Raw genomic sequence first — 13,540 nt, forward strand, 5'->3', positions numbered from 1 at the left:
TAAAATGACAAGCTTGATTTTGCTTTCAAAAACAGTTTATTCAGGAGAAGAATAGGTTTTTGAAATGCAAAATCTTACCAGTTTTAATATAGGCTTTCAAAGTAGTTAAAATACAGAGGTTTTTAAGCCAAAAGTGCTCAACTTATTAATTTCAAATGAACTAGGGAACTTGCATCAAAGAAAATTGATGCAGACTCCATCAGAAAGCATGTTTTCATACCTAAAAGCATATTATGTGCAGATATCAGTGAGCTCCATTTTCAGCAGCAGCTTAATCACAATAAGGTGGGACAGTTGAGGCTGGATTCGTGGTCAGCAATGGCTTGCGTGTGTTAAGGAGGAGTTCCTCAGACTCCTGGGAATCTGAAGACCACAAGCTAATGTGGAGATATCTTGCAGACATGTTCACATGTGCCTCACTCTCTACCTTTCTGTTTCCCCCAGCAAATCAAAGCAGTTGAGCGATACATGAGGAGGCTGGAGTTCCACATCAGCAAGGTAACAAGCACCCCAAGCATGTCCTACATTAGAAAAAACAACCCCTGGGCCTACTACTGCTCCCCTCCCTCCACCTTCCAGGGAGGTGGATTTGACAAAGCCTCTCCCAGATTCAGTATTTTTGCTCTAACAGCTTGGTGCTCAGAGATAAAGAGGGTTTTCATTGGTAACCTCTGATGTCCAGCTCCTCTCCATGCCCCACAACACTCCCATGCACTTTTAGCCATAGTGAGAACATAGGAACAGATGCTTTCTCGGGCAAGTCTCTCAGAGTGTGCTTATTTATAAACTATAGGTAAAAGTGGAGTGACAGTTGAAAGCCATCTACTTCTCCAGCTGTAACTCCACAGCACATCACACCTAGGATGTTTTTGCTGGTCTCAGTCATCTTGTGCATCTTCTGCTGCATGGTTTGGTGGGCTCACATCCTCTTGATTGCACTGGTGAGAATGAGTCTTGTACCCAGTAGAGGTACTTTGTGATTTATACCTATACAGTTCAGAGTTGGATGAGGCTCACGACATGCGTTCTCTTGGTTATAAACATATCTGCTAGCTATTAGTTACTTTTCTGAGCCTGACAAAAGAAGGAATTATTTTTGATGGAGGAAATGCCTTTTGAGAGCCATTTGAAAAGCATTCATACAGCTTGAAGTGCTCCAATTATGACAGCCCATCCAAACCTTTTAATTTTGTGTTCTCTTACTCTGAGAGCTGAAAAAAAGTCAACAGGCAATAGACTGAAATTTTGTTCCCCCACCCGCTTTCTTTCTTGCTGGCAACATGAATGGCAAAATTACTGCTTGGGGAACATTTCCATTGAAGGCCTTCCCACTCCAGCCCTGTTAGAGCTAATGGTTTCTATGCTTATAATAGGAATGAAAGGCACCAAATGCAAGAGGATAACGCTGGTCATCTGAGCACATTAGTTTTCTTCCTGTAACCCACAGCAACAGAGGCAGGAAGAGCAGAGTTGCATTGCATTAAAACTTGTGGGCTTGTTCAGGTGACAGCACAGTTTTGTTTCAGATGCCGAAGGGCTCTTTCAACCCTGTGCTGAACAAGGGCACCCGCTGTATAGGAAGCAAAGGGTGGGAAACAGCATGCAGCAGCAGACCATACTTATTTATCAGGGCAGATGAGTATGTTCTCACTGGAGATAGCAGGACGAGCTCAGTGCTCCACCCTGATGGCAGGAGTCAACTCCAAGCAATGGCAATTTATAGGAGCTGTCTTTAGCATAGGGAACAGTGCTAACCTAGAAGTGGTAAAGTCGTGGGTACATTGCCAAGAAGGTTTTTCCTGTAACTCTGAAATGTCAAGATGCTGCCTAAGGCTTCCATTACTCTTCGCTGCACCATTTCACTTGGAGAGTAGTTCCCATGTTGGTTGGAGAACCAACAATAGGGGCTTCTGCTATCAGGAATATAAGTCTGCCTTATACATGTCAACGTTGTGCTTTGAAGAAGTCAGGAAGAGCAGTCCCACTCCAAACAAATAATCAGTGACACCTTTCGCTAGAGATTAAGCAGGCTTGAAAAAAAAAAAAAAAAAGACAATTGTAGGACACCTGGATCAGGATCATTTCTAGCACAGCAAAATGATCATAGGCTAGCAAAACCAAGGTGCTGGAAGCTTCCACAGAGAGAAATTCTGCTGCAAAAATCCATGAGAAAGCACCAGCATGGGTAGGCCAGACGCTTAATGTCAGAGAACAACGGAAAACAGTTATTCTAGATAAAGAACAGATATCATTCCATCCTCACAGGGACATTAGAAGCAGGAAGAGATGCATCTTTCTCTTTTCCTCTCCTCCCTCGATAACGTCAGATAAGAAAACCTGTCTTCTCAACCATAAGTTAAACTATACCATTGTAGACTTCTACTGGACAGCTTGGATGGCGTAAACCATATACATTCAGTGCAGGGATTAGAGAGAAAAGGGAAACCAAAACATAAGACACATGTAAATCCACTGCAGGCTAGATCCATGTGAAACTTTACATTGTACGTCACCAAGTATTACAAAACCTTCAGACTGCTTACTGAATGACTGGTGCCTCGGCCATGCCAAGGACTCTGAGAAGATCACAAGGAAATTACGCAAGAATCTATGGAGCTGAAGTTCAAAATACTTAATTTGACATTAGTTGTTTCTAAACTTTTTCTTATTCAGATTACAACTCCTAGTTCTTGAGGTTTTAAAACCACTCCTTTCTCCCACTATTACCTGTCAGTCCAATATCGCAACAGTCTTAATGCATGGCTGGCATTAGCAATACTGAAGACACTGCCATCCCTAAGAAATGTGCCAGTTAACATGCCACTCCCATCTGGCAGTGTAGACATTGTCCACATCTTTGAAAGAGCACTTACGACACCAATATATTTTAGAAGCTTGCTGCATTCCTCCCGTTCAGCTGCAATTGCACATGTCTCAAACTGGAGGGAGAGGCACCAGCAAAACTTAAGGCATACAGGGTAAGCAGATGAGTTGCTGCAAAGCATCTGTTATCACGGTAGTGAGATTTATGCAGTAGAAGACACTTTTATCTTGTGCTGATTTTTTTTTTGGTCAGCTGTAATAGTATGACAGCTTCATTCATCCACTCACTCTCCATCTGAGGGTTTAACCACTTGTTTGGCTTAGTTTCCTTGTAACACAATTGTTTTACTTCATTGAGTTCTCAGTTTATCTTTTTTTTTTTTCCCCTCCCTTCCTCACTGTTCCTGTTGTTTGCTCTAGGTGGATGAGCTTTACGAGGCCTACTGTATTCAGAGACGTCTCTGTGATGGTGCCAGCAAAATGAAGCAGGCCTTTGCAATGTCTCCTGCCAGCAAAGCAGCTCGAGAGAGTTTAACCGAAATCAACAGGAGTTACAAAGAATATACAGAGGTATGTCCTCATCCATTTGGTCTTTCATTTTCACTGTTGAAAGGCCATGAAAACTTGGCCACTCATTTCAGTGATAATCACATCCAGATAAAGGGGTTAGATGTAAAACTAGTGAAGGAAGATTGTTAATTATTTATTTGTCCTCAAGTGAATGCCTGCTATCTTATAAAGACAGGTGACATAAGCCCATAGAGTTCTTTGAAATAATAATAGTTATGTTCCAAAAGACCAGGACTATACCGCAGGAACCACTGCTTGTAAAGAAGTAAATCTGCCCTGAACCTACGTGTGTTGCAACCATACATGCTCCTTCCCACCCTGCAGACATTAGGGTGGCAGGGTAGCTAGAACAAGCAGACATCTTGTGCTCTGCATCCAGTTTCAATTGCTGTGATTACTATCTCATTTTATTAAACCAGCAGTTTAATTATGGAAAGTCTTATAGTGCTGCAAACATCACAGTGCACAAGCTGTGGCATCTTGCCTAGCTCTTCTGGGGAGGGTCAAGTACCCATCTCACACAGTCTTTATTTTTAATGTAGTCCATGTTTCTTGGGAGATTAAAAACACGCTGGGAGCTACTCTGGCACAGAGCTGCTGCTGGCCCACGTTCTGGCTTGGAGAAGACAGGGACAGTAGCCATGCTATTCTTTAAGGGCCACAGCTGCCCACTGCTAATGCCAAGATTAGATCTCAGGGTTACATTCAGCTTCAGTGTGAGCAGGCATAGCTCAGCTGCTTTTTAGGGCCAGATTTTGCTAAAAACAAGAGTAGCTCTTGCATATTGATTTTAATGAAAAATACCTTTCCTTTGCATAATAGAAGTGTTTATTTATGAAGAAAAAAAAAAAAGACGGTTTTTCTGACCTCGCTATTCTGTCTTTCATAACAGAACATGTGTACCATTGAAGCAGAGCTGGAAAACCTGCTGGGGGAGTTTTGTATCAAGATGAAAGGTAATTACTTTTTCACTTTTCCTTTCACTGAACAGCAGAAGTCAGTCTGTGCCTGATACTGAGGGCACTGAGATGCTTTGTTTTTATATGTACTTAGAAGCATGCTTTCCCCTCCACTGCACTAATTGCTGAGCCTTCAAACTCTGACTTGCACCTCTGCCCTTGGAAAGGATCACAGAGCTGGGGGCAGTTTGCAGAGAGATTCTTCCAATAAGATGATTCATGTTTTCAAGGGAGATGTGCTAGTTAGGTTCTCCGAAATGCTCTTCCCAACAGCCAAAGCAATTCAGCTTGAAGGCTGCTGCACCTTTTGCCTCTATCCCCACAACCCTTTAAGAGCTACACGAATGTCCATGGAGCTGAACTTCAAAATAGTAAACCTGAGGCCATGCAGCACAGAAAGGAAATTGCATCAAGCTGCACCCCTCATGGTATTTCCATAGTTGCTGCAAATGCAGTGTAATGCACAGTTCAAGACAAGGTGATGTGTCATAGAAGGCATCAGGGCATCACAAACAACTGGGCTGAAAAGGCCTGGCCCCTTCTCTCTTATATGCCCAAGTCTTCTAGGAATGCCCGTGGGCTACAGTGGAGCAGATAGCTGTTATCTGTGGTTTGCTCTATCTAAACATTCTTGTACCATAAAGAAGCCAAATGAGAAATTAACAAAGAGAAATAACATATTACTAAGTATTTTCTAATTAGGACACCATGACTCCTACCTAGGTTACTTTCCCTAGGAATGAGAATCCAGTAGGACAATCCAACTTTTGCTATTAGCACAGCTAGAGCAGCTCCAGCACAAAAGCCTAGTGATCACATAGCAAGCATCCTTTCATTGCACCACAGCACAGCCAACTAATTTTAGAATCTAATGTTAAAAATCAAGGTATTCCTCCCCCCAAAGCTTACCTGTTTCTAGCCACTCTAGTGACAGTTATTTTAGTGTATACTCTGTTGCTTACATGAAAAGCAAGCCAACCCACACAGCACCATCAGGAAGCAGGGAGCCTATGCTGTGTTTTTATGATTGATATATGTATGGGAACTGTTGACCACGGCCTGAACCTCTGATTGACCACCTGAGGCAAGCAATGAGTCAGCCACAGGAGCACAGGTGAAGGCAATTCACCTGTGCTACCAGAAGGGTTGGAGCCTGACTCCACCTCTCCTAGAGCCCATTTAAGTGCTGACTTCCACTGAGGAAGGATCTCTTCTTGGAGATTGCTCCTCGTGGAGAATATTGTAAGCCTACAACATTAGTGAGCATTTTTCATTTATTGTCTTTCCACCACGATAACCCTACTTACCCTAACCACTGTATACCTGTTGATCGTACAATACATAACTTTTTTTTTTTAAAGCCTAATGAATTCTCAAAATAAAGATAACAAACTTGCAAGAATGAACAGTAGCTCAGGATTAATCAGCTGAAATTAAACAAGAAAACCCAATGTGGGACTGTAGAAAGTCTGCATGGGTAAGCCAAGCACCTTGTTACAATGCACAGAGAAGTGCCCTTGCCCTTCTTTGAAGCCCCGGAACAGCAGACAGCAAAACACTCAGCCATCTCAGAGCAACACTGGTCCAGCAGTGAAGTCCACCTGCCCACATTCCTGCACTCGAGTAGAGCTATGCATGCTGCAGAAGGCTTCAGGGCCCTGAACACAAAATATGTTTGTGTTCTGATACCTTATATAGCCACCTAGCAGCCCTGTCCTGCCACTAATTGCACTGACCTCCCAAAAGCAACCACCTTCCCCTCCTGTATCTTGAGCCCAGGACACTGCTTTTACAAAGCTATTTGAAGTTGTACAAGCAGGAGGTGGTAGGGAGATGGGGATTAGCCTCTGCTCCAGAGGTAACAGCAATAGGGCAAGAGGGAATGGCCTCAAGATGCATCAGGGGAGGTTCAGGTTGAATATTAGGGAAAATTTCTTCTCTGAAAGAGTGGTAAGGCACTAGAACAGGCTGCCCAGTGAGGTGTTTAATAACTGTGTGGGTGTGGCACTGATGGATGTGGTTAGTGGAGATGGGTAGATAATTGGACTAGGTGATCTTAGTGGTCTTTTCCAACCTTAATGATTCTATGGTAAGAGCCGTTGGTTCCTGCTATACACTGAGGCCCCAAGAGCCACTCATGTCACCAAAACCTACGTGCCTTGTGACAGGGATTTGAGCTCAACAGCTGTGCACTGTTTGGTCTGCCCATCATCTGGCTGCAGAGACCTGAACAGCAGCCTTAAGACCTCATTCCTAGACCTCAGCTCCTGCCTAAGCTGGTGCCTGGCAGGGCCTGTCACTGAGCATAGACCTCAGCTCCAGACAGCATGCACACAGAGGCCCCAGCCACATCCCCCATCCAGTGAGCAAAGAAGGGGCCTTTTATGTTCCTCAGATGTTTTCAGAGATGCATCCCAGCAGAGATCAAATTCCTTTGTAAAAGTGTGCCTAGGGAGAGGGGAGCAGCAGTGGAGTGCTAGAAAGTTTGAATTATTTATAAACAGTAAATAAATTAGACAGGAATTGGTAATATGAGCTCTGAACAAGGGCATCTTTATTCAGCTAAGCAATAGGATGAGTGAAGAAAACTATTTTCTGATGAAAGAAATGAAAGATCGGCAGATGACAAGTACAGGCCATGACTGCACAAAAGGGATCTAGTTGGTCCCACAGTCCAGCTGCAGCCTGGTAGTAGAAGCCAACACTGGGGCACATCTTAGCTGTGCTGATGCTAACACACCTCTTTCTCTCTCTCTCTGAGAGTACCAGTGGCAGCTGGTATGAAAAGACAAAAAAAGATGTGGTATATGCCTGGGGTGGTGAGCAGCTGAAGGAAATGAAGCAATTAATTTTTCTTGATATCAAAATAAATGCAGTTGCTATCTAATGAAGAGATCAGTGAGGAAGAAGAGATTCCCTATGCAGAGAGTTGGGTGACCAGAAAGCAGCCAGTTGTCCCCATCCTGCAAGAGGGCAAGTTACAAGGCAGGAGGAGGGTGGTGGCTTCACTGGGACTCCAGAATGGTCACAAGCCCCAGGAAACGTTCCATTTCATATGTATGGTGCCTACACAGAAATAGCATCATGACATCCTTTTAAGAAAAGCTCTCAAGCAGACAGCACAGCAAAGCTGTTGTGGCATATATCTCACCCCTCTGGGGAAAAACAGGATAAATGTCATATTACAGAGGTCACTTGTGGTTCTTGATGTAGTTAGTGCTCAAAGACACTGGGGTAGTACAGCAGCAGTTACATTATGGATGCAGGAGTTCCTCTCCCTCACTGTGTTTCCACTAGGAAGTTATAACACAGACTTCTTGTTAGAACTGATAGTTGGGGCTGATTTGAGTTACCATGCAGTGCTTGCTGGTTAACCAGCAGCTCGCCTACGCCTTGTGATAGAGCATGAAGCCCAGATTCTGAAGCCAGGAAGCTATTTCTTCTGTTTTATATAGTTATTACACAAAAGGGAAAAGTATGCTCGGAGGAAAAAAAGCTGGGAAGTGCAAGTCTTTGATATGCACAAAACCACTACATGATGAATTTCTGTATCAAAGAAAAAAAAAAACCAGCCCTCTCCTGTCACAGCTGGTGGCTACCGGGTAGACCCAGAGGGCTGTTTGTCTGCACTGACCCTTTCTCCCTGTCTCTCTCTCCAGGTCTGGCTGGCTTCGCTCGGCTCTGCCCTGGGGATCAGTATGAGGTATGTAGCACTTGGCTTCCAGTTCAACAGAAGAAGAATTACAAGGGAGGCAGGCTGCATTTTACTCCACATTGAATAAAACTTACTGACATCTCCATACCAAGAAACAGCTGCTAGTTTTCCTGTAAGCTTTCTGAAAATCATTGCAGGTCTCTTATCTTCCTTTGTTAGGGCATCTGTCACAAGACTTGAAAATTACATTTGGAGCACTGGGTGATAGATATTCCATGAACTACAAGACTTCTTTTTTTTTTTTAAAAAAAAAACAAAACGAAAATAAGGCTTTTTTCTTGTGTTTAAGTGTCTCCCAGAATTAGGGCATGCTTTTCACCATCTTGTTCTCAACAAGCATTTCTAATTCTTCTGGAAATAAAGCATATGCCTCACCCTACGTATGCAGCTCACTGAACAGGTCCTTGCAAACATTCTTAACTGCATGCTGGAGTTTTCTTGATGAAGCAAAAAGACACAGAATCATTTCTTTTGAGACCCCAGTGCTACACGGTGTGAAGCTGTGTCAGTATCTCAGGTCATTGCAGTGACCTAGAGAACATCAAAAGCAGGTTCATTAGAAACACGTTAAACTAAAACCCTCCAGCTCTGTCCAGCAGGGAATTTGCAGTGGTTTGATTATGGATTCCCCCTACAGTCTGCACTTCACAGCTGTCTTGGTCATTGATTCCCCACTCTGGCTATCATCAATTTTTCCCACCACTTTCATGCCTACAAGCCTCTGCAGGCCCAATGTTGGTGCTGGTTTCACCCAGCCAGCTCTGAAGTCCGTGCAGCCATACCAGCATACCACCTCAGTTTGAGGTGTTGCACCACTCTGTTTTCATCATCAGCCAAAGCCCTGCAACTGCAGAGGCCTCTCAACAGGGGATGGCCAAACCCCACCTAGCCTACCCATCAAGCTCTAGGAGTTAGGGAACTGCAAAAGGGGACCTTCCCTTTCTAGTATTCAAGCATTAAGGGAGCAAATTTCTCAGGATAATAAGAGGACTTCTCTTTTTCAGATTTTCATGCGTTATGGTCGCCAGCGATGGAAATTGAAAGGCAAAATAGAAGTGAATGGCAAGCAAAGCTGGGATGGAGAAGAAATGGTCTTCCTCCCTCTCATTGTTGGACTGATCTCCATAAAGGTATGCATACTAACTTGTCTGCCTGCAAGCAAGACAAGAGCCAAGAGACTTCTACGTGCACGATCAGCAAAAATACAGTAGACCATGTAACTTCTTTGAAATGAGTCATAATTAGTATTTCAAGCACACTTCACTGAATGAAGTGCCATAGTACTATGCAATTCTAGATGCTACAAGGCTAATCAGTTTGGTAGCCCTGTGGGAGAGGTTGTCTTAATGCTCCCTGTACAGGTACCTTTACTAATGTAACCCTTGCCTCACATTGCTCTCCAGCAACTCTTAGTCATTTGCACTAAAGCAACATAAATCTGTAGAAACTTATTTGCTAACAGTATTCAGCAAAACAACAACAAAAGCAAACTGAAAACCCCAAAAATCCACTGCTGATGAGTTAGTTAATGCTGCTCAGATAAAAGAGCAGCATCTGTTGATCTGGAGAAACGCAGAGGTCTCTAGTTCAAACACATATAGGGGACAATCAGGTGTAAGTTGGAACAGCCCAGAGCTCAGTCCTACCACCCAGCTGCGCTAAACAAACTTGTGCACCTGATTCTTTTTGCAATTCCCACACAGCAGTTCCCAAAGTTTAACATCTCTCTTCATGCCTGACTCCAGATCCTGTCCTCTGTACAGGATCTGCATGTATAATTATCCCTCTGAATTTTCAGGAAAAGAGATATACACACACATAAGCTTGAATAGCGCTATACTCTACTCTTACTATAAAAACTTATATGGTTTTATGAGGGATTCTTCCCTACTAGATTTGTGCAAGTCTTTTCCAAACACCATTGTAGATGTAAGGATTACATATGTTCAGAGTTACTGGAAACAAATACAGAGACATGAGTCCCCTTAGGAGTTACTAGGTAGGCAAACTTTATTAGGAAATGCCCTAATATGAAAGCTGCCTATTGCAGAGAGAACGTTAGATGAAATAACACCAGATACACTATGCCTGCTACTGCCATTCCCTCAGACTCTGCATGCAGTCACTGCTAAATAACAAGTACAACACAAGACGGTCCTTGGTCTGACCCAGTCTGCTTGTTCTCTTCTGACACCAACAAAAACCATAAAGTAAACATACAAGATATGCCTATGTTTCATAAGCATGATTGTGTGCAATTATACATCTATGAAAAAATTTCATTTTTCTCCTAAGTAATGAAAACGCAACAAATATAATCATATTTTAAAAGCCTTCTAGCAAGAGACCCAAGACCAAAAAAAAACTAAACCATTTATTGTAATTAAGGATTACAGTACCTTGCATGATCATGGATATCCTGTTTTTTTTTTCTCTCATAGGTGACAGAAGTGAAGGGACTTGCTACTCACATCCTTGTAGGAAGTGTTACCTGTGAAACAAAAGACCTATTTGCAGCTCGGCCCCAGGTGGTTGCAGTAGACATTAATGACCTTGGCACAATTAAGCTGAACCTTGAAATCACCTGGTAGTAAGTAAAACTGGTTGGATGGTCTCTGGGTCAAGTGGCTGTTTTAAAAAAAAAGTAGATAAAAATCATACAGTCTATCAATATGGTCTCTTTGTGGGAAAAAAATATGGCTTCAAAGCTGGACTTTGTGGTTTTTGTATGTGGCATGAGGGCAGTGGGAAGTTTCTTTCCTAGCACTGTCTATCTGTAGTGGCGAGATGGGTAAGCTGATAATGTTTGGATTCAAACCCAATTCTCAGTGTGTTTTAATGAAATAGATAACTGTCATTTCTTAAGTAGTATTAATGTTTTTAAGTTTTACAGTCATGTATGCTGTTTCTTGTAATGCAATAAATATGAAGCTAGCAATGGCAGCATCTGATTTCCTTTATAGTACAACAGCTCTATTAGCTACTGTTAAGTCTGCTGAGCACCTACCTTGTTATCACACGTTCTATCTGTCAACTCAGCTCCAAGAATATTCTTCTTGTGAGAAGCAGGCAGTACTGCATAAAAGGTTTCTGAGAATAAAATGCTTTTAGAAATGAAAACTGTACTTCTGAGCCTGCTGCTTAATTAACATTTTCTTTTAAAACACTTCAGTTAAAAAAATGCCACCTCTGAGTTTTGATGTGCTAATAAACACCCTTTTCAAAAAATCCTTTCTGCGGACCTGAAATTCCTTCTCCATCAGCCTAACAATGCTTTTTTATTATTTTTTTTTAATTATTTTTTTTATTTTCCCCCTGTCCGTGTGCTTGCAGCCCCTTTGATGTGGAGGACCTGACCCCCTCCACGGGAAACGTGAGCAAGGCCTCTGCTCTCCAAAGGAGAATGTCCATGTACAGCCAAGGCACTCCAGAGACGCCAACCTTCAAGGATCACTCGTTCTTTGTAAGCCTTCCTTGGCTTCATGTTTATGTAATGAGAAACCCTAGCACAGTTCAAACACTGCAAACGCTTCATTGCTTTCTACATCTAGGCTTTTTTTCCCTGGTGTCAGCAAGTTACCCTCACAAATACTTACAAAGCAAATGCATTTCTAGCTCCTAATCCTCAAAGGTGGCGGTAGTCCTGGCATGCTATATGGCCAACTACCATGTAACTACTCTTCTCCCCTGACTGCTGTGTTACTTGAGTAATCTTTATAAAATATCTGTTCCTCCTGTAGCAGTGGTTAAAGAGCCGTTGCAGCAGTAGTATTTTTAATGTGTTCCCTGGTAAAAAAGAGATTTGTAAGGTGCTCTTAGATTTTGTGTGAAAGAAATTCTGAATGCTTTATAAGGACTGTGTATTAAGCTGAATAGGTCATCTGTAGAGATATGAATTTTACAAGTCTATGTCCCATGCCTGTAATTTAAATACTCTGCTACAAAGCATTCAGTTAACCTGCCCTCCTCACCATGTTTGCTTTTAACTGTTGAAGAAATGGCTGCATCCCCTGCAAGACAGGCCAAGGTTGGCAATCTTAGATGCTCTGCAAGACACTTTCTTTGACAAGCTTCGGCGCAGTCGCTCTTTTAGTGACCTGCCATCGCTCAGGCTAAGCCCCAAAGTGGGGCTAGAGCTATATGTGAGTCCTGGTATTTGTGTGCTAAAGGAGTTTATCAGTCCCCATCTGGCATCTCCATTCCCATGCATGCCTCGTGTGCTGCTCTCTGGTGCAACTTGCTTATTTTGCTGACTGCTGATAGGGGTGTGAGTGTGAGACCATGCTGCTTGAGGTAAAGCAAAGTTCCTCTTGGTTTTTCTTCAGGGGTAATGTTCTGAGTGCAGAGGGGAGTGCAGAGCAGGAGCACAACCCAATATGGTATTCTTAAAAATGGAGTTATTAAAAATGGCGTGCCATACTGATTGATGTTATACATTTGCTGAGTGACTTGACTTTCAGCAGTAAAGGAGAGGCTGAAAGTATACTCATGTGAGGGGAAAGAAGAAATAACTCTTAAGAGTATTGTTATGTTTAGGGAAAAAAGCTGCTGGGAAAATGATGAAAATTTTGAACATTTTAACTGTGAGTACCTTGCCAACATGGGAGTGCCTATAGTTCCTTCCAGCAAATTGTCAGCAAAATACTAGTTGTCATTCATCTGTGCTGTGCTTTTGCATGAGTTTGACACGTAATGAAGGCTAAAATTTGCTTCAGAGCCCATCAGTGTGAAATTTCAGGCTTTGATTTATTACATTCTGGCTCCAGGCAGGTTCTTGTACTTCCCCTCCTTACTGCTTTTTGCCTTTCTTTCTGTTCTAAAAATTGTGTAAAATAATCGAAGGATGTGTACTACAGCTCTGAGATGCTCCAAACCTGATAGCAGGGAAAAAGTCAGCAGAAATGTTCTAACTCTCTCCAATGTGCAGTAAGTGAATTTAACAAGAGATAATAATTAAGGCAAAATTTGTAGGTCAGATAAGCAGTGGGATCAGGTAGACAACCTGCAGTGAGTATCCCCGTAGGTGAGCCAGAGGTGAACATATGTATGTGCTGATAATCACTTTGAGAGGTACATATGATATCATTTTTGGATCTATATATTCTGTTTTTGTTTCCTATGTGATCAGTGTCCTGGTCAGTACACCACCACACAAATCCTTCTCTTTCCTTTTGGATTAAATTCGTGTTGAACATGATTCTTGTGTAGCTCACGTTCAGCAATAGGCAGAGGTATCTGTGCCACATGCAGAGTGTAGTTTCTACAGGAAAGGAATAGCATGGTCATATCCCCATTAAAATGATGTGACACTGGAGAAACTTTTGGAGCAGACTGTTTTGCAGTTTAGGGATTGCTACTTTAAAAGTCAGGAAATAAATACTACAGAAATCTGTAAGAGCATGAAAATGTAGCCAAGATAGCTTGAGTGCAGCCCACCAAGAGGATTTCCCACAAGAAGTGGGGCAGTGCCATG

General features: G+C 42.6%; 1 protein-coding gene across 1 annotated transcript in view; it reads left to right on the top strand.

Annotated features, from left to right (window-relative positions):
* Nucleotides 1-13,540, top strand: part of RIPOR2 (RHO family interacting cell polarization regulator 2) — a 59,138-nt gene that overhangs the window by 31,276 nt on the left and 14,322 nt on the right. The window contains exons 6-12 of the mRNA XM_031589058.2: nucleotides 445-498; nucleotides 3,244-3,393; nucleotides 4,286-4,349; nucleotides 8,012-8,055; nucleotides 9,072-9,197; nucleotides 10,509-10,657; nucleotides 11,401-11,530. Coding sequence (XP_031444918.2) covers nucleotides 445-498; nucleotides 3,244-3,393; nucleotides 4,286-4,349; nucleotides 8,012-8,055; nucleotides 9,072-9,197; nucleotides 10,509-10,657; nucleotides 11,401-11,530 — 717 coding nt within the window. The remainder of the gene's footprint in view (nucleotides 1-444; nucleotides 499-3,243; nucleotides 3,394-4,285; nucleotides 4,350-8,011; nucleotides 8,056-9,071; nucleotides 9,198-10,508; nucleotides 10,658-11,400; nucleotides 11,531-13,540) is intronic.

This window comes from Phasianus colchicus, chromosome 3 (assembly GCF_987193195.1).
Source record: "Phasianus colchicus chromosome 3, bPhaCol1.hap1.1, whole genome shotgun sequence".
Taxonomy (NCBI): Eukaryota; Metazoa; Chordata; class Aves; order Galliformes; family Phasianidae; genus Phasianus; species Phasianus colchicus.